The 26058-nt window shown below is 36.8% G+C and overlaps 3 protein-coding genes and 1 pseudogene across 3 annotated transcripts; 2 read left to right on the top strand and 2 right to left on the bottom strand.

The window, feature by feature from the left end:
* Positions 1–510: 510 nt before the first annotated feature.
* Positions 511–1136, top strand: LOC147569647 (peroxisomal membrane protein 11A pseudogene; annotated as a pseudogene).
* A 514-nt stretch (positions 1137–1650) lies between these two features.
* On the bottom strand, positions 1651–2706 carry LOC147569646 (uncharacterized). The gene has a single exon (XM_086656126.1). It carries the CDS (start codon positions 2671–2673, stop codon positions 1798–1800), a length of 876 nt encoding a protein of 291 aa, XP_086512252.1. The 5' UTR covers positions 2674–2706; the 3' UTR covers positions 1651–1797.
* A 5323-nt stretch (positions 2707–8029) lies between these two features.
* On the bottom strand, positions 8030–17678 carry LOC147569645 (Peptidase M1 family protein). The gene is made up of 33 exons (XM_086656125.1): positions 17456–17678; positions 16673–16753; positions 16454–16498; positions 16191–16343; positions 15912–15987; positions 15661–15737; positions 15425–15538; positions 15261–15335; positions 15052–15159; positions 14747–14959; positions 14582–14643; positions 14460–14487; positions 14280–14366; positions 14145–14170; positions 13681–13744; positions 12688–12768; positions 11884–11931; positions 11760–11778; positions 11589–11593; positions 11455–11466; positions 11289–11345; positions 11053–11162; positions 10886–10966; positions 10592–10775; positions 10133–10281; positions 9881–10019; positions 9635–9781; positions 9435–9516; positions 9170–9345; positions 8869–8979; positions 8636–8752; positions 8440–8511; positions 8030–8293 (listed from the first exon to the last, which is right to left on the bottom strand). The coding sequence occupies exons 1-33, from the start codon at positions 17531–17533 to the stop codon at positions 8213–8215; spliced, it is 2958 nt and encodes a 985-aa protein (XP_086512251.1). The 5' UTR covers positions 17534–17678; the 3' UTR covers positions 8030–8212.
* Positions 17679–22380: 4702 nt separating this feature from the next.
* LOC147569644 (B3 domain-containing transcription factor VRN1-like) lies at positions 22381–25186 on the top strand. Its single transcript, XM_086656116.1, has 4 exons — positions 22381–22971; positions 23919–24276; positions 24375–24616; positions 24753–25186. Exons 1-4 carry the CDS (start codon positions 22810–22812, stop codon positions 24993–24995), a joined length of 1005 nt encoding a protein of 334 aa, XP_086512242.1. The 5' UTR covers positions 22381–22809; the 3' UTR covers positions 24996–25186.
* Positions 25187–26058: the final 872 nt, after the last annotated feature.

Genomic DNA, 26058 nt, shown 5'->3' with positions numbered 1-26058 from the left:
TCAAATCTTTACAACCAAGTTGTGGTTCTTGATCCGTCTTTGTTATCATTATTAATTAACAAAGATACTCTTATTTCAGCGGAGTTTACATCACGAGGCTAGCGTCTTCAAATCGATATTAAATTAGGCCAGCGCTTTGGGGAAAGCTAAATAGTTTACGGGGTGTTAAGACTTGGTCAAAAATTGATCAATTTTGTTTGACAATTTTATTTAGGGGGAAAACAAAATAGCTTCTCAACCTCAGCTTTCTCTCTCTCCACCTCACTTCTCTCTCCACCTCATCTTCTCTCTCCCTATTATTCTCTCTCTTCTCCGATTAGGTTGCCGGCCGGAAAATTTTCCGGCCGGCGACCATGAAAAAAAAAAAATCACTCACTCTCTCTCTCTCTAGAAACCCCTTCACCGGGGTTTCCATTCCGTTCATGGGTTTTTTTTTAATTGGCAGTTTGGGCACACCTTTCAACCTCTTACTCTCTCTCTACCACTCCTGTAAAAATAGTTACATACTAGATGGAAGCTCCCTTTGTTTCAATTCCTAAAAACCCTAAACCCATCATAGTGAGACATACTAACAACAAAATGAAAGAAAGAGATTTTCTTACCATCTCGAATCTTATCTATCAAAGAGAAATGGTGTTGACAAACTCCTCAAAACTTCAAGGTATGCTTCTAAAATTATCTTAGCTTCTTCAATTCTTCCCCAAACCCTACCTTTAAATCGTCGTTTGAAAACCTTCGAATCAAGCGTTGGTGTTAGTCATAAAGCTTTTCAGTTAGGTAAATTCGTTCAAGACTTAAATGCTTTCAGAAAATCAGATTTTGATTCCAATCGTGAAAAAATTCTCTCAATTTTAGCTTATGGAGGTGAGGGTATTTACTTTTTTGTTGAACAATTTGTTTGGTTGGCTAAATCGGGTTTAATTGATTCTAAATATTCATCTGGGTTACAAAACATTAGTGCTTGGGCAGAATTTATAGGGTATTTTGGTAGTATTGCTTTGAAAATTAGGGATTTGAAAATGATTACTGAGGCAGAGGATCGTTTGAAATCTAGTGTTGAAATTGCTTTAATAGCACCAAATAAAAATGGTAGAGAGAGAAGAGAGAGAACTCCTCTTATAGTAGCTTGGAGATGAACCCATGAAGATTCTAAAAAATTTCCGGCCGGCGACCTGTCGGAGAAGACAGAGAGGTGAGGTGGAGAGAGAGAGGTGAGGTGGAGAGAGAGTGAGGTGAGGTGGAGTGTTTTTTTTATTTCCCCTTAAAATTTATTTCCCCGGAAAATTTCTAAAATTCTACATATTCCCTTTAAAATTTCATACTCCGGAAACTATTTAGCTTTCCCCAAAGTGCTGGCCTTAAATTATGCCGCTAAGCTTTTCACATCCGACTCCAAACCTCACGTGTTCTTTACAAAAGCATAACTATTCGAATATCTTTTTATATATGTACCTCACCAAATTTAAAAAAAACATTAAGATTTCAAAATGTTTAGTCAAGTACACCTACCAACAAAACTATATTTAATATCGAACAACACCAAATTGAACTAGGCCCTTCATCAAAAAAAAAAAAATTGAACTAGGCCGAATTGGACTGGTAGACCTCAAAATTATACTCTCTCCCCATACAGTATGAAACATGAAATTCAATTCCAAACATCAATTAGAAATGATCAAAAGAGTGGAACCAAACACAACTTGAGCAAAAGAAAAATAGATCATCTATCATAATAAAAAAAAAACACACAATAATAATTTTACGAGGATAACGAGGGCGGTGGTGGTGGTGGTCGACCTACCAACCATCGTCACCTCCGTACCCACCATCATCGTCATCGTAGGCTAAATCATTCTCTACTTTCTCGGCCACGTCATCAGCAATCTTTCCTTCCACGTAATCCGCACCTTCTGCAAGTGCTAGTCCACCAAGCACTCCTGCAACTGCACCCACAGCCAATCCTGTTCCAACCCCAAATTTACTCCCCTTTGTCTTTCCTTCCTGCTGGAATTCTCCCTGCACCGGCGGCCCTCCACCATAGGCGGCTGTTTGCCCACCATACGGACTCTGCTGCCCGTATGGCTGAGGCTGGTTGTACGGATACCCAGCAGGTGGCCCACTGGAAGTTGAATAGGGGTAGTAGGGAGCAGGTGGTGGGGCTCCACCATAAGCATAATCTCTAGAGCCCACTGGTGGTGGTGGGACACCATAAGGAGGAGGGTAGTAAGCATCCGGCGCACGATAGCGGCATTCCCGTACCATGACATCAACTTCCAATTTTCCTTGAGGACGGCCGGATGGGCGGAGAAGAGTGAGCTTACGGTGAATTCTCTCGCCCTTGTTGAAATCGCAGAGAGGCACTCTGGTGGATCCTATCAAGGGTTTGGTCCCCTCGGAGGCGTTAGCTTGGACGATGTCGATCGACAGAGTGGTTTCATTGTCGATCGGACAAGGTAAAGGGAGTATAATTGTCTCGTCCCAAGTAGGACAAGTGTCGCCGTACTCATCCACTTTAGTGGAGGATTTAGCCTTGGGGTCAATCCAGACGACGGCATAGGGCTTGAGTTCGCCGTTACGCCAATTGACGTTCTTGAGATCTTTGGCAGAAGAAATTTTGATTTCAACTTCAAGTGGAGGAGAAGATGGATACGATGAAGATGGGTAATAAGCCATTTGAGAAAAGAAGATGATGAAATTGGGAAAGCGTGAGTGCTTGAGGGGTCTAACGAGGTCTCTTTATTTATAGTGTAGGAAGAGTGTAAAGAATCAATTGTTTTGAGTATTACCCCTCGTTTGGTAATACATTTACGAAATGGCCAAGGGACGCATTTATTTCTCAGTAATGGTAGGGGACCCGAATTTCCAAACCTAAATCTGCAATGGCGCATGACTGTTGGATTTCCTTCCTTAACTGGCCATTAAATTTGGCCAAAGTGTCCGGAAACAAGAAATTTTGTGTACGGCAACATTTAAGTGGAAAATTTTAATTAATTTTTTTTGTTTTTCTTTCCATCCCAAAGTTTTCCACTGAAATGTTATCTTCACGCCAATAAAGATCGTTTGCGAACTGTCATTGGCGGCGCCAGCGATCTCTAATCTTCTTTATTTTTCCATATCCACCACCACCATTTCTTTTTATTCTCCCTCCACCACCACCACTTCTTTCTGCTCTCACTCTATCCTTTTATCTTTCTCTCTATATCTGCTCCAGCGAAGGGGGGTTCCTTCGCTTATATCGATTTGTAGCGAGGACAGGACCGGCCCTGATATGTGGAGGCACCAAGCGGAATTAAAATATGGCGCCCTATATAGCATTTGTTAGAAATAAATAAATAAAATTCTTATGGTGCTTAGAGGCAGGTTCGCTCTCTTGACCTCTCGTATGAAATTTACACTCTTGAACTTTTAAGCTATAACTTGATTCATGTCATAAATCCGGTTAAAACATAATTATTATTCCGAAAATAACATACACAGTTCAATATATAAAGCCCTTGACTACGTCGGGGCCTAAAGCGACCCTTTAGTTGCTTTGGACCCGGACCACCCCTGAGAGAGGGAAGGTCACCTTCCCTCAAACCAAGTTACGTTCTTGCTTGGGAGAATGGGAGGTCATCTCCCCTTAAAATTAAATTACAATCTAGAAGTTCCTGCACAAGTACCATTCTTTTCGGTGGAAATGATATATAAAGCAAGAGGAAAGAAGATAGAGAGAAATAATGGGGTGGTCTGGTGGTGATCGGAGATCGAAGGAAATGAGGAAGAAGAAATTTGGATGCCCCTGAAAATTTGACAAAATTCACAATTTCTTTTGTAAATTTTGTATCACGAAAAATTTCATTGGTTCTATAAAGCATCAGTTTTAATTTTAACCCCAACTCATATTTTCAAGATAGTCCTCGCAGAACAGTATTATTTGTTTTGACCTCTTCGTCCACCATCATCTATACACGACAACCGGATTTAGGGTGGACAAGGCGTCCGCCTGGCCTCAACACAAAAATGACCCATTTCATATAAAGGTCATAGTTAAGTATATATAAATAACAATATCTACTTAAGTGGGTAACGTCTATTAGCTCTACCGATAAGAATCTTAAGCTTCCATGCAAGTGATGTGGGTCCGAGTTCTGTTGCCTAACATTTTGTAGCTTTCTTTTGTTGAGAGTACAATTGTTAAATCAATCTTTACTTTTGTTCCGTTGCACTTTATCTTAACCATTTTGTTATTTTAGGTGTATTTCTTACATTTTTGAAGTGTTTTTTAAGAAATAGAAAGTAAAGTATTTTTTTTTCAAAAAATTCCAACAACACATAAATACACATGTGAATCATCTACGGTTTTCATCATCTACGGATAAATCATCTTGCATTTTGTTCAATTTTTTGCTCGTAATCTTTTTATTGTACGAAAGCCCCAGGATTAAATTTCGTCCAGTCACGGTTCTAACCGAAATGATACACTAATCCATTCTCAATCGAAGGCTCCCAAAATCATCCCTCTTGGCATTCTAAAACAAGAATCTCTCTCTGCCTTCTAACACGAGAAAACGAGTTGAAGCTCGCATAACAGGTTGAATCCGACGAGGTTGCATGGATTACACCCTCGTATAACCTGAATGACTATCATCAATCAAACTATAACTCTAGGTATGAGCATTTATAAGAAATTCAGGCATAAGTTAGTTTGCGGTTTTGGAGCATCCAAATATTCTTAAGAGAATAAAGACTTTGTTCAATTATATTTGACTTAGGAGAGCAATCTTATTTTCGGTCCAAAAATTGACTTGTTTGCTTTTCACCCCTTAATCTCCTACTTCCGCACACCACCAATTCCAACTACCATCACCATTTCCTTCATCCCTTCTCTCTCTCTCTCTCTCTCTCTCTCTCTCTCTCTCTCTCTCTCTCTCTCTCTCTCTCTCTCTCTCTCTCTCTCCTCTCTCCTTATTCTCTCTATATGTCTCTCTTGGCAAAGGCCCTCCTTTGCCGGAATAGAGAGAGTGAGGAGAAAGAAGTGGTGGTAGTGCTAGTGGTCGGAAGTGTTAGTGGTGTTAGCTATCGAAAGTGGCAGTAATGCTAGTGGTCGGAGGTGGTGGTGATGTTGTTAATGGTCAGAAGTGGTGATGGTTTGAAATAAAGTAGAAGATGAAAATTAGAAGACAAAAAATAAAATAAAAATTAATTTCTGGACTGAACAATATTATCTCTTAAGTCAAATTTAATTGACCAAAATTTTTATCTTCTAGATACTTATGAAGAGGAACTATAATAGTGATCTGGGAACTCCCAGATCTGAAGGTCTGGGGTAACCAGACCTTCGTCGGTCTGGGTTTTTCCCAGACCGACGGCCGGCGAAGGGTCCCCATTTTAGAGAGAGTGAGAAGAAAGGGGAAAAGAGAGAGGAAGAAGATGAGAGAGAGAGAGAGGAAGAAGAAGAAGAAGAGAGAGAAAATAGGAGAGAGAAAATAGGAGAGAGAAAAAAGGAGAGAGAGGGGAATAAAAAGAGAAAAAAAATTAGTTTGAAGGTCGCCGGCCGGAAATTTTGCCGGCCGGCGACCTCTGCTGGAGAAGGTAATGAGGTGGCGTAACAGATGATGTGGCGTGACATGGCAGAGAGAGAAAAAGAGATGGAGGAGAGAGAAAAGAAATGGAAGAGAGAGAGTAACAGTGTTATAACGGAAGGGGGTCATATGGGTATTTCTCGTAAAGTAAGGGGTCAGGCGGGAAACTGGTCATAAAGTTGGGGGTCATTAGGGAAATAACTCCCTTATCTTGTCTATTGGATGAGGTGATGAGGGAGAAAGAAAATGGAAACAACAGTATGGTCGTATTTGTCTGGATACAAGGGACGTGGGTAGTTGAATGATTCTGAAGTTTTTGACGGGCAGGTGGTGAGTAATGACGGGTCCCTTTGGTTAAAGAAAAGAAAATTCCACGTGCAAAACCTGCCTCAGTCTTTAACTGGACGAGAAGACTAGCGGATCAATAAAAAATGTTTTTTTTTTTCTTGTTGTTGAACTCTAAAGAATGTTCTTGAAGACCCTCTAGAAAGTGAATAATAATTATTATTGGTGGCATAAAAAATAAACGGAGAATAAAATATCAAAGTGTAAAAAATTAAAAATGTTCTTCCGAATGTACCCTCTCTTTTATGTCGCCTGTATAGGCGCCGAGCGGACAAATTCAGTGGAGTTTCTCATCTCTCTTGCTCTCTCTCTTCGCTCTCTCTTTCTTTTTCTCTCTTCTCTCTATTTTTTCTCTCTGTCCGACGAATGGGGGGAGCTCCTTCTCTGGATTTTTGGTTTCGTCTGGAAACGAAACGATCATATCTCGTTTGCTCTTAAACCAAATGAGACCAGATCTGAAATTCTTTCCCTTCGTCGTAAATAGAGAGAAGAGAAAAAAAAAAGGAGAAGAGAGAAGAATAAGTGTTGTCATAGATGGTGGAAGTGCAGTCGGAATTTATGGTGGAGGTCGTCGGAGTCGATGGTGGTACTGAGAGAAGACAAAGGGGGAGAAGAAGCTGAAAAATATAAGAGTTTAAGTGTTCGGAAGAAACAAAAGAAAATTACTCGAACCGGAATTTTTTTTATTTCCGTGAATCACCCACCTTAATATTGTTGAATCTAGCAGTGGATAATGACAAAATGATGCTATTACTTTTGCTCTAATTTCAGTTTAAACAGTGAAAATTTTGGTATTTATATTTATCTAACAATTTAATTAGGTTTTGTATTAAATTTTTCAATAACAAAATAATAGTCAATTAAACGTTATTTTTAGGTTTCATTTATTTTATTTGCCCAAAGGATAGCTAGAAAGGTCATCGTCAAAATACCTAGGCCCCGTCACCAACAATATTTACATAATTAAAAAAATCTTATTTTTCCTCTCATCACGGGCACCAATTCTCCCTCTCTCTCACGCACAACAGGAAGAAACCTTAAAAGATTTCCTCCCCTGAACTCCAGATTGAGATTTATTTATGTACGTGAAACACCGAGTGATAGTTTCACGATTTAAATTCTACCAGGGGTTTAGAAGTTCAAAAAGAAACATAAAAAAAAATTCCTTCATACTAAAAGAGAAAAATGACAGTAACGAGGGAAAAAATAAGAAAGTGTTCTAATATTTCTTTGGGAAGTTTTATAAGGCCTCCCCAATTTTGTTAAAAGGCTTCCCCATAAACCATTTTACTTGGTAAATTATCATTGAGGGAAGACCTTTTAACAAAAATGAGGGGGCCCTATAAAATCTCCCTATTTCTTTTTCGCATGGTAGCTGACAATGCCAATCAACCGTCTCTCGACTACTTTCGGGACCAACTAAGAGAGAAGGAAAAAAGTAAAGTTTAAATTGTGAATATAAAACAAATATAGAAGTCAAGAGATCTAAATTAAACACAAATTGAAGCAAAATTGTGAATATAACTTTTCTTCCATTTTTCAGCGTGAAGCAGGCTGCATTTGAGAATCCTCATCCTTATCAGCCGCATACAGACTTTATATTTTTATGCGGAAGAAACACGTTTGTGGGGTCAATAGCATAGAAATGCGGGGTTTTTCTATCCAAACGAAAGTCAAGGTGTTGATTTTTATTTTTCAAATTTGTGGCACAAATTATTTCTAACAAGAGAGTCTTGTCTTTGGCTAGAATAGGGAGACGAAAGTATATGTGTGATTGCGTGTGAGAGAGTGATCCGAAGATGAAGATGAAAAAAACAGATAAGAGCCGAGTGAATTACTTGAGAGAGATGGTCAGCACACAGGAAGCAACCATTTCTCTCTGTACACTCAACTCAATATTGCTGCATCTCTAAACAATAACAGTATTCCACGTCAGATAGAAAAACTTATTGTTTTCCGAGTTCATTCACCCCGAAACGTTAGAGGTTGCCTGCTTAGATGGAGAGGCGCGTTAAGACCTCAGAGATTTGACCTGGGACTTGGGCAGCAACTAGCATTTAACCACTACAAGTTAGGAACCAACAGTATTATGGCTTGCCCAATGTGAGATTACTCTTATCTTGGCTAAAAAACATATATAAATAAAGTAGGATAACTTTATAACTCAAATCTTTATAACTCAATCTTTACAACCAAGTTGTGGTTCTTGCTCCGTCTTTGTTATCATTATTAATTAGCAACGATACTCTTATTTCAGCGGAGTCTAATCATCACGGGGTTGACGTCTTCAGATCACTATTAAATTATGCCGCTAAGCTTTTTGAAGCAATCTCAAACACATTCTCCGATAATCCGTTTGCAGACATTATCATCTCTAGTTGTGCCTGTACAAATTCAATACCCAAATTGGTTAAGGGTTTGAGATTAAAAAAGCAGTCTGGTTTATTTGTCATAAGTGCATAATAAAAACGTCGGGAAGAAGAATGAAGAACTGGAGACCTAAGAAGAGCAAAAAACAAGGTTTGATTACCTTCGCAAGTGCTTGTCTTGTCTCATCATAACGCCTCCATCTTGAGAAGGCAGAAACCATGCGAGAGGCAACCTGTAAATATCCATGCCATAACTTAATCAAGAACACCTTCGCAGTTCAATGTATTAACTAGTCCCGAAAAAGAAAAATGGAATGGTATCTAGTTGACTCGCTTCGCAGAATAAGATTCACAAACCTGAGGGTTTATTTTGTCAAGTTGCACTACAATCTCCCCCAAGAATTTGTAGCCAGATCCGTCCTTTGCATGGAAATTAACAGGCGATCCGCAGAATCCTCCAATGAGCGAGTAAACCTACCGAACGAATACCAAGAGAAAAGATTATTCTGATTGAAACGAAAAAGATGATTTGTTCGCTTGAGATAGTTCATTACTTAATTCACTGTGTTTTAGTTAATCAGGTTTTTTACCTTGTTCGGGTTGTGCAAATCGAAGGCAGGATGACTCAACAGCTTCCGTACGTTCTCTACATTCCCAGGAATGTTAGATACAGCTTGGAGACTAAACCATTTGTTTACAACCTGGAATAAGAAACGAGAGACCAATAAAATTTTAAACTACAGCTAAAAGGAATTACAAGAGCTCACCGCTTTCTAATCATTTGTACATAGGTAACAGAATCACTATCACAGCAGGTAGCATATAGACACATTGGACTCGAAGCCCGAAGGCACTTCTACGAAAGCTAACAGATACTGGGAAAGTACTTACTAAGAAGTCATTTTGCCACTTGGTATAGAAGTCAGCGAGAACATAATCACGGGTTTCACCAGGGTTCTGGGCAATGGCTACCAGTGCTGCAAATTGGTCAGTCATGTTTGTAGCAGATCGGTACTCGTTCAATGCAAGTTCGGTGATATCAGAATCTTCAAGCGAAGCAAGATAAGCTATACAAAAGCGAAACAAAATAATAAAAAATCAGCGAAGTTAATTGATAACTGGCTACCAACTATGTTGTCAGTGAAGTGATTCTCACCGAGAGCAGTATTCTTTAGGGCACGCCTGGACATGTTAGGGTGATCAAAGACATATTGCTCAGAACTTCTGTTATCTTTAACCTGGCAAGTATAAAAGTTCAAATTAGTTACTGAGTGGAGATTAAACATGAAAGAGAAGTAAAACACCAAGTCATTAAAGTCACGGGACTGTAACAACTTGTCTTGAGAAGCGGCTTACAGTCTTGAGAAGTTCTTCTTTTAATTCCGAAGCAAGATGCTTCCTTATGAAAGCACGAACAGCATGAACGGCATCAGGATCTGCGACCGCCATCATATCCATGATCTCCCCTTCCCCAGGCAGAGTGATTGCCTGTGCAATGAATTCCTAGAAATTTTGGCAAGCAATTAAAGATGATGAGTTAGTTAATCCGAATATCATGTCTCAAAAATCTTCAAGAGATCTCGAGAAACCGTTATTTCTCACTTTATCCAAGCTAGGGTCAGAAAGTATGCTTCTGAGACCATGCACGAACTCAGCATTCAGAGCCAATGGTTTGCTTTGCTGGAAATCAGAAACTAAGCTAAGCATCAAGTTTCTTGCCAGTACTTGTCCTGCTTCCCAACTGAAAGTAGAAGATATCACCCATTAGATCAACTTGCATCATTATTAGATTTAAAATTATATTACAGAAAATAAGAGATGATGCCTCCTTCCATAGATAAGGTTAATGTGTACCGGTTAAACTCATCTGAATCATGAGCTAGTAGGAAAAACAGATCGCTATCAGTAAGATCTGACTCAAGACGAATAGGAGCACTGTAACCCCGCAAGAGAGAAGGAACTGGACGAGCAGATACATCAGAGAAAACAAATTCTTCTTCCTTCTGTATTAAGCAAAGAAGATAAAATTAAAGGTCAAAAGGACAAAATAATTGTCATAGTCACTTTAAAACCAAAACCTGACCACAATTTTCATGTTAGGGAAATCCCCTGGATATTAGCATAAATGGCCAAACTATAGTTTATGGACTTTAAAGTGCCAAGAAACCAAAACAAAAAGTTGTGTGAACGTAGGCGAAGAGTCAAATTAAGAAAATCATACACAATACCAAATGATTCGTGCAGGTCACCAACAATGAGCAGCATTATACGATTAGAGAGAAAGAAGAAAACAATTAGAAATTTAGACTTGACCTTCTTCAATTGAAGAACTGTACTGTGGACTGATTTTCCGTCGGTTGAAACTGACCGAAGTGTCCCTTCATGATATACGGACGTAAGGGGCATGTCCTTGCCATTTGAGTCTAGGAGACCCACCACCACAGGAATCAACATGGGTTCTTTCACTGCCTGACCTGGAGTAGGAGGTACCTCTTGACTAAAATAAATGCATGATGCCAGTGGTTAGTGTTGTTTATACGAGCAAAGAAGAGTACCACATACAATATAATATGTATATTTACATGAAGAGAAGGTATTAAAGAGTACATGAATTTCAATGAATAAGTTTTGGCTTCAGCGTTGTAGCATGATGTGACCTTCACAGTGGGTGTTCCGGCTTGCGAGTACCTTTTATTATGATAAACCATCCCAAAACATCAGTACCCATAATAAAATATGTTGAAAGCCAGTCTCCAAATGAGAAAAAGACATACCACATCAGGAAATTAGAAAAGTCGGCACCATTAGCATCTCGCATAGCAGCATAGAAATCTTCACAGGTGACAGCTTGGCCATCATGCCTTTGAAAATAAAGATCCATGCCCTGGGACACACGAAGAGTATAGTTAGTGGTCCAAAATATTCCTCATAAGTGCAAAAGTAACCACCAGATCCTGCCACAACAAGAATTAATGGTTCAGCTTAATGCTGAAGGAAACCTGTATATTACCTTTCGGAACCCTTGACTTCCCAACAAGGTTTTGTACATTCGGACAACTTCAGCTCCCTGGTTAAATTTTTTTACAAGAACTCAATACCCCATAGATCTACCATCCATCAAGATACAAGCATAAATGTAGGAAAAAAAGAAAAGTGGTTTGTGGTAAGTCCCAAACCTTCTCATAAACCTGAAAATGAACACACATAAAGATAGTTAAGCAAAAAATTGATACCAATAACATTGACATTACAGATTTTAACAAAATAACAACTAAAAGGGAAAAGAAATTAGCTATCTGCTAAGACTTACCGTAACTACAGGCAGAAACAGAGACGGGCCCAAATCAGAAGCATGACCAAGCAAAATGCATTATCACCCATCAGTATCCAAAGATAAGACATCAAAATCAGAATGACTAAGAATTTACAAAACATCGTCCAAGTTCTAGAACCCAAATTAAGATAAACAAATTGAACGAACCAGTGTAGAAGTTGTCCATCTGTTTAAGAAGAAAAAGGTTGCAACAATGAGAACAACAAAATTTGAGTTAACAAAACTGAAAGGGTTTCATTGAACTTGAGAAAGAATTTTGTGACTACCCCACCTTTATATATGAGTGTGGTCGTACTGGATGAGCCATAGGACCAGCATCCTGGAGTCATGATAAAAATATTAAATATTCAAAAATTCACCAGGTCATAGAATCATTGACTATACTGCGTCAAAATTAGAGAATATAGCAAAAACCCCACACTACTTAACGAGAATACTCCTTTTAGAAGTATTTTGCTTACCTATAATACATTGGTACTCCTTCCAACCCTCCGAGACTAATCACTTCAGTAGGTATTGTGCGAATATGCACACAGATATGACCATACAACATTGCTATAGCCTATAGGTTAATGCCTTGTATATATTGCAAAGACTTAATAACTAAAAAAGAAAGAGAAATTGTATATAGCCGTGTGTCTGCAATAAAGGATTTTTTGGTTGTTATAATTCATATGGATGTCGAATACCAACAACCATACGGGTCCATGTAAAAAACAGAAATGATGGGAACACAATCAACCCACTAAGAATAGGATCGAATTAGAAACCATGACTAGTTGACTGTTTAACATGTTGTTGAAGATGGCGGATATTCTAGAGTAGCTTCAAAACATAAAGAGTTAACCAGTTCTAAAAAGTCATTTCAGACTCATTAGTTTTAGCTTATTTGGCAGAACAAGGCATGTAAGTTGTGAAAGTATTGCAATACCATTCTTATAGTCCAAACTTAACACTAAGCTGCTTAAATTGGTAAGCTTTAATGCATAGTGCTTTGTATATTAAGCTCATTCAGGTGAATGCTACGAGATATATTTGAAAATATACTAAAAAGATGCACTAACAAGTAACAAACCTGTGGGAACTGGTAATTACGAAGCCTTGAAACATCTGCTATCCTCTTTACTGTTCGACTACCCATGTCCGAAGAGAATTCCTGTCAATGGCAGTTATAAGAAAAATTGCTCTGAGAAGTTTTGATGCGTAAAGACCTGATATGTTTTAGAAGTGTACAAACAACACTATAGCTTAATCAGGATAAACCTATGCAAATTTATGATCCCTCAACATGTTCTAAAATTTGTAGATGTGTAAGCGTCGAGGCATGCGTCGAGGCGACTGGGTTTATTTGGCCTCGAGGAAAAACAACACGTACGAGCACTCATTAAGATTATGTAGCATAAGAAGTAACAAATCATTTATATTTTTAGTTTGTTAAACACTTGTGTCTTTATATTATTTTAGCTAAGTGGAGAAGAGTCAAAGAGTATACTATGTTATCCTTTTACATAAATGTGGCACCATTTTGTTCTTCTAAAAGAATTAGTGTCTTTTATGCACCAAGGCATAACCTGAAGAGTGAAGACAGTGTTTCACTTGTCCGCAGCAAACTGTCTTGAGGGAAAACGTTTTTTTTTAACATTAAGATTCATTTTTGTTACTTTTTGACGTGTCCGAGGATATAAACACTCGTACCACATAACCGGACAGTTGGATACTTCTTGGGCACTCTCAGATCAGTAGCTACGTTGGACATAATGTGTGATCCATATTGACATTTGGGGGCACATGGAATCATAATAGGAACATAAAATCTTATCCTAGGGTAATGATATTTGTGTTTAGTGAAACAACTATTGACCGAAAAGTAAAAAAAAAAAAAAATTATATATATATATATAATAAAAATGGCCTAGTAGCCAAGACAAAGATATATATATGGGTTCTTTCTTTTTGTGTGTGTGGATGATATCCACATATTGGAGTTTCTAGTGTCGCACCAACACCTTGTACTTAGGTGCTCATGTATGTTCCTTATGGATTAATCATAAATAAGAAGTGATATTACCTGGTCGCGGAAGACAGTAAGACCTTCCTTTAAGCTGAGCTGGAACCAGTCACGACATGTTACCCTACAAAAGTTTTCTCATTAATCTCATATTCAGAATTAGAAGGATGGTGTAATTTTCACAAACTGAATAGAACAAAATGCATCATAATGTAGAAACACTTGGGCACGCTACGAAATCGTAAGGTTTTAATTGATTATATATAATATTGTTCGGAACCAGTTTATCTAACAACAACTGCCAATAAACATCAGATATGTGTCGACCATTTTTACTTCTCCCACATGCAAACGAATAAACGGAAATGATCGCCTTATCAAAGTATGTAGGAGATGATGATGCATACTACAACTATATATAACAAAAATGGGAAATAAGATTCACAAACATTGATCGAAGTATCAAACAATGATAGAATGACATTTAAAATTTTGAAGCGAAGTGTTCAAAATCTGAGTCGAACCTGTTGCCAGTCCAGTTGTGGAAATACTGTTGGAAAAAAAAAATCACAAAAATCTGAATTAGTATAGATCTCAATCAATCGGATTCAGGTAAAGCAAAATGCATACGATTAAATGCCTATAAGATGTGGAACTACCTCATGACCAATAACCCCTAGAATAGCAGCATAATCAGCATCTGAAGCAGTTTCAGGTGAAGCCAAAACAAGCTTTGAATTGAAAATCTGTCGAAAGTATTTCAGAACTATATTTAAGGTTTAAAGACAACAGGAAGAAAGATAGTTACTTAATTAAATCTAAGTAAGAATGAGGTATACGTTCAAACTCTTGTTTTCCATGGCTCCCCTACAAAAACAAAAAGATACACAATCAGTAGTGAAATCAATACAATTTTAACTTGCCATGTGGCATGCATATCTTGTAGAGCAATAAGTCCCACATGTTGAAATCTGGTACAGCCACAATGTTGAAGAGATCCAAGTCATACTCAAGGCCAAAAACCTGTTAACAGTAGAACAACAAGATAGCATAAGATACTTCAGAGTTCAGAATGTAGTCGAGAATAAAGTTGCAAGACTACAATAATGATAGGGGAAGAACATACATCCTCATCCCATTTCATAGCTGCCTTGAGGGAATACATGGCATGAACTGTTTTTGGTAGATCCTCTGCTGGAGTCCAGATCCTCAGAGAGACCTTCCTGCCCGAGCGAGTGGTGAAAGTGTCATCCCTACTCTTCAACTGTCCAGCGACTAATGCAAACAAGTAACATGGTTTCTTGAATGGATCTTCCCAAAGTGCATAATGCTTACCACCCTGCAAAATAATGAATACTTACTGAGTGACAAATCTCAATGATGAAGTGAAACAGCTAATTTTCTCCTTTGGTCCATAGTAAGTGACATTACCTCAAGGTCTCCTTGCTCAATGAGATTCCCATTGGACAAAAGTACTGGATAGAGAGCTTTATCGGCTTCAACATGGCAAGTGTATTTAGCCATGACATCGGGACGATCCTATTGCCGAAATATGTAAGTAGATCAATCAAGATTAATATCATAAAGAAAATCAACCAACAAAAAAAAATCAACCAACAAAAACAGAAATAGACTAAAACCTGGTAATATGTTATCTTCCTAAACCCCTCCGCTTCACATTGTGTACAGAAATTCCCAGAAGATTTATAGAGCCCCTGCATAAGGAAAAGGGATAAGGTCAATGGCAAAGAACCAGCATATAGAATACTGGCAAAATTAAAAAGTAAGTGGGTCAGGCGTTTACGTCCAAAGATGTGTTTTTCTGAGGATATATCTCAGTAACAATCTCCAAAGTGAATCTACCGCTTGGTGGCGACAAGAGAGTAAGATGGCGAGAATCTACATTGTATTCTTCTTTCTGCAGCATGTAAGATCACAAAATATAAATGTTTCGTCCTTCTAAAACAAAGTATTAAAAAATGGAAAAGTGTGGGGCCAGATTAATAAACGAATATAAAGTTGCAATAATAGGGCTCCTACCTTCAGTTCATCGCCGTTTATTTTAACTGATACCAGCTTAAGATCGTGTCCATCCAAAACCAATGGAGAAGATACACCTGTTAATACAAGAGAAATAGGGCAAACCAAATATTTGCAACAAATCATTATGAAGTTTATGGATAAATTAGAAAAACTTAATACCACAAACTTACAGGGAAATGCAAAAAACAATAAATTGAGTAAAAGAAAAATGTCCTAAAAAAAGCATGACCCAAGAGACGAACAATTACCTTCAGTTCTTGGGAAAACAGTTATCTTTGAAGACACAATTGTACTCTCCTCTCCCAACACGAATTTCAGTGCCACCTATTGTAATATTTCAACAAGTATATCATCATATAAACCCTTTTGTGCACATATGCCCAGAAAATAATAGAGAAAAGACATATAGTAATTGTTGTTTCTTGTTTAAGACAATTAGATATAAAACCTAAAGCTAAGTGTATGAGAAAATGAAAAAGATAAACATCTAAGGATAAATTCGATAAATGATTATCAATTCAGAATACCGTATCAAAGTAGTAACTAGGCATCTTGTAATCCTTCAGAAAATACTCCTTGGGCATGTCCATATTTGACTCTTCGGGCTGAACTGATTGGGGTTGTGTTGCCACTGAAGAAATGATTCTTCTGCTACTTTTCTCAATCCCCCGTAACAAGGCCTACAAATATAAAAAAAATTAATCATCTTATGGATAATCCCATTTAATAATCCAGAAAAGACTATAATTTACGAGAGTCAATTTTGCAAATGGAAAGCTTGTGAACTTACAGATGACGAAGAAAGTAGAAATGGATGACTTCTCCGGTACGTAACCTATAAAACAAATCAAAAGTGAGAAGCAGGTATTGTGAAATGTACTCCAAAATCCAAATGAAGATAACCAGTAAAGAATGCGTCTTGTACAGGTATATAAGTCGCATAAGGATCTGTCGCAGAACTTACAGTTTTAGCTATTATAAGACATGTATAAAAAATTTAACTACAAACCTCACAAGTAGAGTATTTGCTACTTCTAGAGAAGTATTTCACAGAATTTTGCAAGCACTTAGCACCACGTGATACTTGGAACTGCAATAAAACAGGACAAAAAATTTCAACGATTAGGTAGAAACACAGAAGAACAGTAATATGCCACTAATAATTTTTTTTATGGAAAAGAAACAGTCAACCCACGAAAATAAATTGGACGAGTAGTTTAATCTGACTAGTATTCTTGACTAAAAGGGCAGAACTAATGCAACTCTTACATTATTAAACAAGTCTTTTATAACAAATTCGAGAAAGAAAAGATGAAACATAAACATATAAGTTTCTAGGATTTCAAACAACCCATATGCAAATACCAAGTACGAAATAATTAACTTCACCCACACATTAACGTGTAAATCTTATTAATGTTGCACATAGGGTTGTAACTCAACTCGTTGTGCATCCCTCCAACGACCAAAAGATCATGGGTTCGACACAATGAATAATATAGTGATTTTTTTATTGATTGCTACATATAACCACCAATCAAGTATTTTTTTTTTTTGAAAGTAAGATTGAATAATAATCCACCAATCAAGTATTAATAAGCATAGAAATCTATCCGAACTTCAAGTATCGAAAAAAAAGGTAAGTGATTGGCAAATAGAATCAACTAATCCAACAACTAGAACATTGAACCCACCAACAAAAACAAATGAATGCAATGAATAAGAACAATAATCAACCGATTACGAAAACAAAAACAGAGGTAATTGAATAGAAAAAGGTAAAGAAATTCACGGGAGAGGAAGAGATTAAGCCGAAAAGGGTCGTCTTTGTGAAACCAGAGCTTTTATATGGGAGAATTAATCGAGCCATTCCTTTATAACGACCTAACCTACTATTTAAGTACTCTATTAGTTAAATCTGTTGAAGCTAAAAACAACCCTAAAGATTTTGAAACACAAAACGAAGAACAACCCCCCTCTCCGATCGGAAGAAATAACAAAACCCTTATTTGGGTAGGGTTCTATCTTTTTAAGGACATATATAAGATAACTCAAAAAATATGGACTAGAAAAAACTAACAAAAATTCAGAAAATTGGAAAAAAATAAAAATAAAAATATTAGAGATGTTCTTATAAAAAGCACAAAATATTGAGAAATCAATCAAGATCAGATAAACTATTGAATGTTTCTTACCTAGGGTTTGATCTGGTTTCACTGATCAGATGAAAAGCAAGAAGGAGAAGAAATCTGAGATAATTCTGAAAAAACCTAAGACGAAAAGTTGAACTCAAGTCCCCACATCGAGAAAAGACATTTATATATTAAAATAATAATTTATAAAGGCGCGCACGTGATTTACAAATCTCACGCACTTTATTTGCAATCAAACCAAAAGAGGTTTCTAAGGCCACACAAATACTAGTACATACACCCCACGTGGTTGTAATTTTAGTTTCATGTCAAAGATATTTATAAAAAAAATCATTTCTTAAATGTTAATGTTTTCAATTTTGTTATTATAAATTGATTATTAGATTACTAATTTAGTGATTGTAATTCTTTCATTTTTTACATCAATTGTTATTAATTTATTTTTATGAGAAATCGAATATGAGACCTCATGGGTTTTGGAACTTATGTCAACACTATTAACTACTAACGCAACCAAGTGTTGACATCGATTGTTATAATGTTATTCTTATATTGCTGTATGTCTTTCCCTCCAACTCTCTTCTCAGTTTTTTTAGAATTTTATTTAATATCGCACACAACAGTTGAAGGTGTGATAGTCAACACTTGGATAGTTGATAGTGTTGGTATAAACTCCAAAATCTTGAATGTTCCAAGTTGTCGGTCTTTTAGATTCTGTGTTGCCCTTTTAGTTATTGGTTTAATTTAGGTGGTTATCCCGTGGTACATGTAACGACATTTTTTTTGTTACAAAATGTGTAATGACTTAACTTAGATCCTGACTGATTTCTTAAAAAAGTTGTGAAGACAGAGAATAATTAATTTATGGATAGTTAAGTGTCCTAAGATTTTTGCTATTGGTGACCATGGACACGTAAATATTTTGGTGTCTCTCCGTGTAGCTGGGGCGCCAAAAACAGAAGGCCCCTTTAGAATATCAGTTAGGTACTTAGGTCACATCTAGAATTTTTTTTCTGAGTTAGGTCATAATATAAAGATTTTAAAAAACAATATTTGTTAATTCTTAATTTTCAACATTTTTCAATTATCTCTTGAACCAAAAAAAAATATATTTTTTAATTATCTTTGTTGTCATTATTAGTATCTATTGTTAACTAAATTTGGTGCTACCTTGGAAAAGACGGCGTGGCAGCATTTCTCTTAATTTAGAGAGTCATGTGGGAAGCAAGTCATACTTTTGAGGGTATTGTAACCCAATACTTCAATGCAGCAAGCCACCAACAACTTAATTTTCTTTCTTGTAAATTTTATTCATCATTTTTCGGTAGTTCAGATTTTGAGTTATTTTCCTTGCACATCTAAATAGACAACTTCTTCATGAAGACTTTATTATCTCGAATAGATTTTCATTGCTAAAATGTTTGTCTCTAAGATAATTTGATTTTTGAGAATAAAATGGATTTTGAATCCTAACCATTATTGTTTCTTTCTCCCTCACTTTCTTTTATGTAAATTGTCATTGTCGCTTTCTTACTCTCTCGCATATCGTTTTTGTTAATTATTTCACTGTAATATTTTTTCAAATCTCCCCCGCTCTCTTGCTCATATGGCATTGGTTCTTCTTCAATGTAATTGTTTATTTGTTTCTTTGTTAAATGGCAGTAGCGTGTGGTGGGGGGTGCGGGGTGTGCTCCCGCACAGGGCCCCCACCACTTGCATGGTCCGAAATTTTTTTCTTTTTGCACTTTTACGGACTACTATACTACTATATAAAGAGTAGGGGTATAGCTCAGGGGCGTGTTTGAGGGGGTGCGACAGGTGCGGTCGCACCGGACCCCCTCAAATCACATAATTTTGTCAAAGAGACAGGGGCCCCTAAATGTCAAATCAAATATATTGATTTGGCAGTATGAAATGAAACAAGCTAGTGATATAGCTCAATTGGTAAACCTCTTCAACATTTAGTATGAGGTCTTAGGTTCAATCCTCTCCATGGTCAATTTTTTGTTTATTTTATTAACTCACATTGCCTCGAATTATTTCTAACAACTATTAGATTAGTTTAGTGTTTATCTTAATGAAGTTGAATACTTATTGTTCTATTCACTTCATGGAAGGAGTGTCAAATGTGTATTATTTTTGCATATAAGTATTTGGGAGGAAAAAATGCACAACTTAAATATTATTGGAGAAAGGGACCCAAACATTTTTTCCGCACCGGGCCCCCAAATTCTCGGCCACGCCACTGGTATAGCTTAGAGACCCACATCCCACCTGTTCTCGGACTTTTATCTATACAGTAACTCCACGAATCCCACTTACCTTGTTTCTTTCTCTACGTACATTGGGTATTCTTCTCTAGCTAGTTACTGTTTAATAACCACTAATCTATTACAGCTTACTACTTTTTTTCTATTGAAATCATCTGTTTATTATTTATTACTGTTAGGTCTATTTCTTCACTTCTTGTTATAAAGAAAAAGAAAAAGACCAGCAGGGATTAGTTAAATCTCAAATATCGAATTGGACAAGTACAATTTTCTCGATAACGAGATTGTTCAAAAATTTTCTACCATCAAGATTTTGAAATCATACTCGAGATAGACTATGTTGAAGGATATCCTAAATGGGTTAGCTTTGCTTACTTTTGAAAGCTTATTCTTAGACAAAATTGACTATTAAAGTTTAATTGACGATTTTGCTTAGATAATGCGAGAAGAAAAAATTTCGAACAAAGACATTAATTTGTAATTATTTAGTTCAGAATACAACATTGAGATTCAATTCACCGATGAAATATTATTTTTATGGTTAGATCGTTTAAATTTTACGTTTAATGTTTTGTGTAAAAAAAAAAAATTAGACATGTAAAAGGCCCCATTAATATTTTGGCACTGGACCCCCAATTTCTCAGTGTCACTCTTAAATGTAAGTGATTAAATTTATAGAAATGTTTGTGTCCATATTGTATTTCATACAAAATTATGTGTGATAGGAGCACGGGCTATACCCACTAATTTTGGAAAACTTGAGAGGAAAAGTGGACCAGGAGCACACCTAGGTTCCTTAACAAAAAAAAAAAAGGAGCACACCTAGGTAAAGATATCTGTATTTTCAACAAAAAAAAAAAAAAGGTAAAGATATCTGTATTTTCAACAAAAAAAAAAAAAAAAGGTAAAGATATCTGTATAGTAAAAAAAATGAACTTTTATTTATTGTTTTTGTCCTTTTATTTCTTATTACTGCTTTACTGTTTTCTCAAGTCATCCATTAGTGGAGTCTTCCTAAATAAGGAAAAGAAACAAAATAGCAAGTGATAATGGAGAGGATGAAGATAAAGAGAGGCATGGCGATGGTGACCGGAGATGGTGGGGAAGAAAAATGTCTTTACGTGTATCGAAGTATGAATGTACGAGCCAGGGGAGAATGCAACCTTCCCTAACTTTGGTGGCATGCTAACAGTGGCAGATCTACCGTGCGCCAAATTAATGGAAGCAAAATGTTCTAATACAAGCAGTCGGTAGCGCGCCATATTACCAACAACTTCTGGTCCTCTGGATATGTCGTTGTCACTATTACATTTATTTTTGACAAAATTTTCATCTAACCTAGCCTTTTTTTCCACAAATTCCTGATTTATCAAATTTGTATCCCATTAAAAAATTAGCCCATTACAATTCGTTCTAAATCTGACAAAATAAATAAATAAAATAAAACGTCATCATTTTTTTTTTGAAAAGAAATTGTCATCATTTTTTTTAAACATCTAGTTAGTTAATGTCAACAACTATCTTATACATTAGACTTCCCCCAAAAAAACCTTAAACTTGAGCCCAACCTACTCATTATAGTGGAGTACCATTTTTTTTTTGAAAATTAAAATGAATATATTAAAGAAAGAAAACTATGTACAAGGAGGTAGGAAACTTAGGATAATGTCTCACATCATCCATGTATCCCACTGAATAACAACATCAAGATAAGATACATTCTTAAATTTGTCTATTCTCCTAATCCAAGCAAAGATTGTTCCTTTAACATCTTCAATATCAACTGAAGAGTTGAGGTTCTTTTCCTTAAAAGTCTTATTGTTCCTGTCGTTCCATATGCTCCATATGATTGCTGCCGGAACGAGTTGCCAAACCTCTCTTCTGTCCTTCCTTTTATAGTGGAGTACCATGACTCGAACCCATTCATTATAGTGGACTTGACGGTTACTGCTCAATTTTAATCAACAATGTTGCTATGCCCGACCACTCTCCGTGGGTGAATCTCGACTGCGTGATGTGGTCGGGCCAGATTTAGAGAGAAAGTGAAAAACTCTCTCTCAATCTAGGCCGGCCACGTCATCTAGCTGAGATTCACGCAGGACAGTAGTTGTGATAGTATGAATCACGGATGAGTTTAAAAACACCTTGAATCCTCTATCTCTTTTTCTATCACTTTCTAATAGCTACATAAGTAAACAATAATGCATGAACTCTTTTTAATAATATTGTCAATTTAAGAAAGTTCTTGCTCAAAGAAGAGAGGATACAAAGACATAAAAACAACCCAAAAAGAAGTTCAAAATTAAATGACATTAAATTAACTTTGCTTATTATAGAGAAGTAAGACAATATCATCTCTCTTAAATTCCATATGACAACCAAACATGGACATCAAGACTAGCTTATCTCCACTACAATATTCCCATCACCAACTTCAACATAGTCTCTTGATTCTTGCTCTTCTTTGAACAAAACACAAAACCCATCTCTATCTCTCTCTCTCTCTCTCTCTTAAGTTTTAGGAAACAAATGATGATGGGTTTCTTCAGCTCATGAACTTGAATCTCTCTCTGTATTAAGTTCTCCTAACCTGGTTTTGATCTGTTGTCTTTTTACTACTGAAAAGAAGGTAGCCTAAGCTCACCTATCTCACTATCTGTCATCCATTGTTGGGGGAGGGATATTAAGACAAGTCGATCTTACCCAAGTTTCTAAAAGAGATCATGAGCAAGAGGAGATCAGTAGTAGTAGGGAAGAGTGATAATGGGAAAGGAAAAGACAAGTATAGAGAAGTCATTGGTGATATTCATGAAGAAGAAATTGAAAGGGTTATAGCACATTTCTTCAAGATAGTCTACTTACCATTTGTTCAAAATGGTTGCTTTGTAAGTCTATCACCTACTCAATATTTTCTTTTTATGTATGTTTTGGATCCATACTATGCCAGAAAAAATGGTCGGAAATCAACCCAAAATGGACGGCCCGATTTCGCCCATTGTTTCTCTCTCTCGACCGGCTGAGCTGAATCTGGCCGTCCCTTGTTATAAGATAAATAGTTCTATTATTAAAATGAATTCAATACAATTAAAAGGGAAATAGGGGAACTCCCCAGTCCACCCTCTGCTATACTCTCCCTAACAGCAAAAGGGATATTTTAGTCTTTTCAGAATCCGAAAGCTGTGAAAATACTAAAATACTCATTGTCTAATTAGCCATATAAGTAGTGGAGTGTATTAGGAAGTACAAGTGGAAGGACTTTTATTATTTTTGTAAGTAATTAATCAGTGAAGCTCGCTCTAGAGCAGAGGTTGGGACCGAAAATTCAAAATTTCAACTTCAGTTGGGGGTCCAACCTCAGTCGGCCCTTACTTTAAATCCCCAACATGACTGTTGGGGACATCCCAACGGTCATGTTGAAGATCTCACCCAGTCGTTGAATGTGATCCAACGGTACGATTTTTTTCGTTTTAAAAAATATATATTAGTCTTAAATCTATTTAGTTTTTTATTTTTTTTAAAATCTAATAAGTTTTTTGTTTTTGATTTTTTAAAATCTAATTAGTTTTTGTTTTTTTCTTAAAATTAGTTCGAAAATATTTCACACACGCGTTTCTCACGTGCACAAATTTTCGGCCTCAAGAGAGGTTGAGATTGGACCTGATTTTTTTAGTATGAGTTGAGGCTGAAAATTTTGAGTGAAAAAATAATTTTTTTTTTGCCTAAGACACGTTGAGGTTGGAGTTGCTCTTAGTTGAGTGCGAGCTTGTGTATATGTTGTTTCATTCGAAACTTAAATTTTGCCATTTAACCGAAAGTCTTCATCTCTACTCAGGGAATCCCTAAGCAATTCATCAGGATACATGGAGAAGAATTATCTGATATGGTGGTTCTTCGAGTTCCTAATGGAGTAATCTGGAAAGTTAAGTTAAACAAAGATGAGAAGAAGGGTTCAGTGTATTTTCACAAGGGTTTAAGTGAATTATTGGAATATTACTCTCTCAAGAATGGAGATTTTCTAACCTTTAAATATAAAGGAAACTCCAACTTTGATGTTTTGATTTTCGATCCGAGTGCTTGTGAGATAGATTACGGTAATCCTTCATCTCGTAAGCAAGTATCTAATGATGAGAGGGGAAAAAGCATTGCAAATCTCCCGGACGTAGGCGAAGATTATATTCAAATTCCTTATGGTATGTAGTAACTTCTTCTAGTTTTTATTTAGTCAAAAAGAAATAAAAATTGTCATAGCAAATATGATTACTAAGAGTACTTGATTCACTAAATTCAGATGACGAGGACAACACCGATAGTGTTTCATCTTCAAGCGGTTTTCAAACGATGAACATGGGCAACGGTGAAAGGCCTACTACGGAGAAGAAAATGGTGACGAAGAAATCTGGTTCAAGAAGGAGGAGTGATAGATCCATCCTAACAAGAGAGAGAGCTGATAGCATACACAAAGAATTCAAATCTCAACGTCCTTTCTTCACTGTTGCTATCCAATCAGCCTATGTTCGTCACAAATATCTGGTGAGGATCGAATCTTATTGTACGTACGTATGTGTGTATATATGAGTATATATCTATATACATATGTCTCCCCTAGGAAGGCCAAGTTACGAATCTTACTATAAATATGACTTGTACTTGTGTTTATTTTGTGCAGCCAATACCAGCAGGATTCAAGGGGAGACATATAATGGAGAACATGAGAAGTATACAAGTTGAGGTTGCCGATGGTCGATCATGGCCACTCTCAATCCTCCCGAGTGCAAGAAACATCAGGCTTAGTAGAGGTGTCGTGGATTTCATCAATGACAATAAGCTAGTTGAAGGACACATATGTGTTTTTGAGATGATTACGAAGTTGTCTCAATGTGTGTTGAAAGCTCACATTTACCATCCTTAATCTACTTCAATGGTTCAACCCCACTAACTTGCAGTTTCAATTAGTATTTCGTAATTAGTTTCTTAGAACAGTTGGTTGTGATGATTACTGGACTTATTTCACTTTATCTGTATTACTTAGTTTGGCTAGGGTTTGACTGTTATGAGTTCAAGTTCGTTATTACCTAATCCAAATTCGAAGTTCATAGAAAATAGTATTGCCCTGTTTGAAGAATCTGTGTCTAAGACTTGGGAGATTAAGGGATTGCATCATTCATTCTGTGTGCCCTGACAGCATCCCCAAGCAGTTGGTGCCTTGTCCGATATGCGAACAGTGTACCTCTCGTATACCCTATCTCGATTTCTGACCACCAAGTCTTCGTTTGGTGCTCTATGAATCCTCTCGGACTGCAAATGAATCAACCAAATGATAATGAAATTTGAGTTAGTAATCGTGTCTCATTTATGTAATGCTCTTAAACTTCTGTTCGAGTAAGCAGTTGGGGGCAGGATCCGCTTGGGATCAGACATGGCTGATCCTCCGTCCACACTGATACAAACTTAGTAACTCAGGCTTAGTTTTCACAAAATGAGAATAGATAGAAAAAGATGTAACTGAAGTACCTGAAGTAAACTCGCTTAAGATCTCTACTTCCATCCCTGACAGCCACAAGAGTTATATAAACACCAGCTGGTTCATATTGTTCAGTTCATTCTACATCAATTTGATCACTATTAACTGCAGTTGCTGGAGACTGTGGTTTTATACTATTCCCAGCACTTAGGATGGGATAAAAAGGTTGGGTTCCTTGGAATCAGCAGTAACTAGTCTGGAACGGCTACCTGAATAGACTCCTCCGTGACTACCACTTGATTCTACTAGAGAACCTGAGCGATAAGGGGTTTCTGACCTGGCGTTCAATTATCTACTAGAGAACCTGAGCGAGGGCCATAACGTTTACAGGAGCTAAGGAAAGGGTAGGTGTGAAACCAGTCGATGTGCCATTTTTGCAAATAAGCCTCATAGTTGAAGAACACTACCTAATGATTTATTCCAACCAAAGTTGATAAGTATAACTTAGGAA

This window comes from Eschscholzia californica, unplaced genomic scaffold (genome assembly GCF_041429995.1).
Source record: "Eschscholzia californica isolate CP2 unplaced genomic scaffold, dmEscCali1.0.p SCAF_1, whole genome shotgun sequence".
Taxonomy (NCBI): Eukaryota; Viridiplantae; Streptophyta; class Magnoliopsida; order Ranunculales; family Papaveraceae; genus Eschscholzia; species Eschscholzia californica.
This window is presented reverse-complemented; position numbering and strand designations above follow the sequence as displayed.

Excerpts from the sequence above, each read along its gene's own strand:
- LOC147569644 (XM_086656116.1), top strand. The coding sequence starts at position 22,810 with ATGAGCAAGAGGAGATCAGTAGTAGTAGGGAAGAGTGATAATGGGAAA. Across the intron at positions 24,277-24,374 it reads TTATATTCAAATTCCTTATG|ATGACGAGGACAACACCGAT; the intron begins GTATGTAGTAAC and ends CACTAAATTCAG. Across the intron at positions 24,617-24,752 it reads ATGTTCGTCACAAATATCTG|CCAATACCAGCAGGATTCAA; the intron begins GTGAGGATCGAA and ends TATTTTGTGCAG.
- LOC147569646 (XM_086656126.1), bottom strand. The coding sequence starts at position 2,673 with ATGGCTTATTACCCATCTTCATCGTATCCATCTTCTCCTCCACTTGAA.
- LOC147569645 (XM_086656125.1), bottom strand. The coding sequence starts at position 17,533 with ATGGCTCGATTAATTCTCCCATATAAAAGCTCTGGTTTCACAAAGACG. Across the intron at positions 16,499-16,672 it reads GCAAATACTCTACTTGTGAG|GTTACGTACCGGAGAAGTCA; the intron begins GTTTGTAGTTAA and ends TTTGTTTTATAG. Across the intron at positions 11,163-11,288 it reads GAAGTCAAGGGTTCCGAAAG|GGCATGGATCTTTATTTTCA; the intron begins GTAATATACAGG and ends CGTGTGTCCCAG.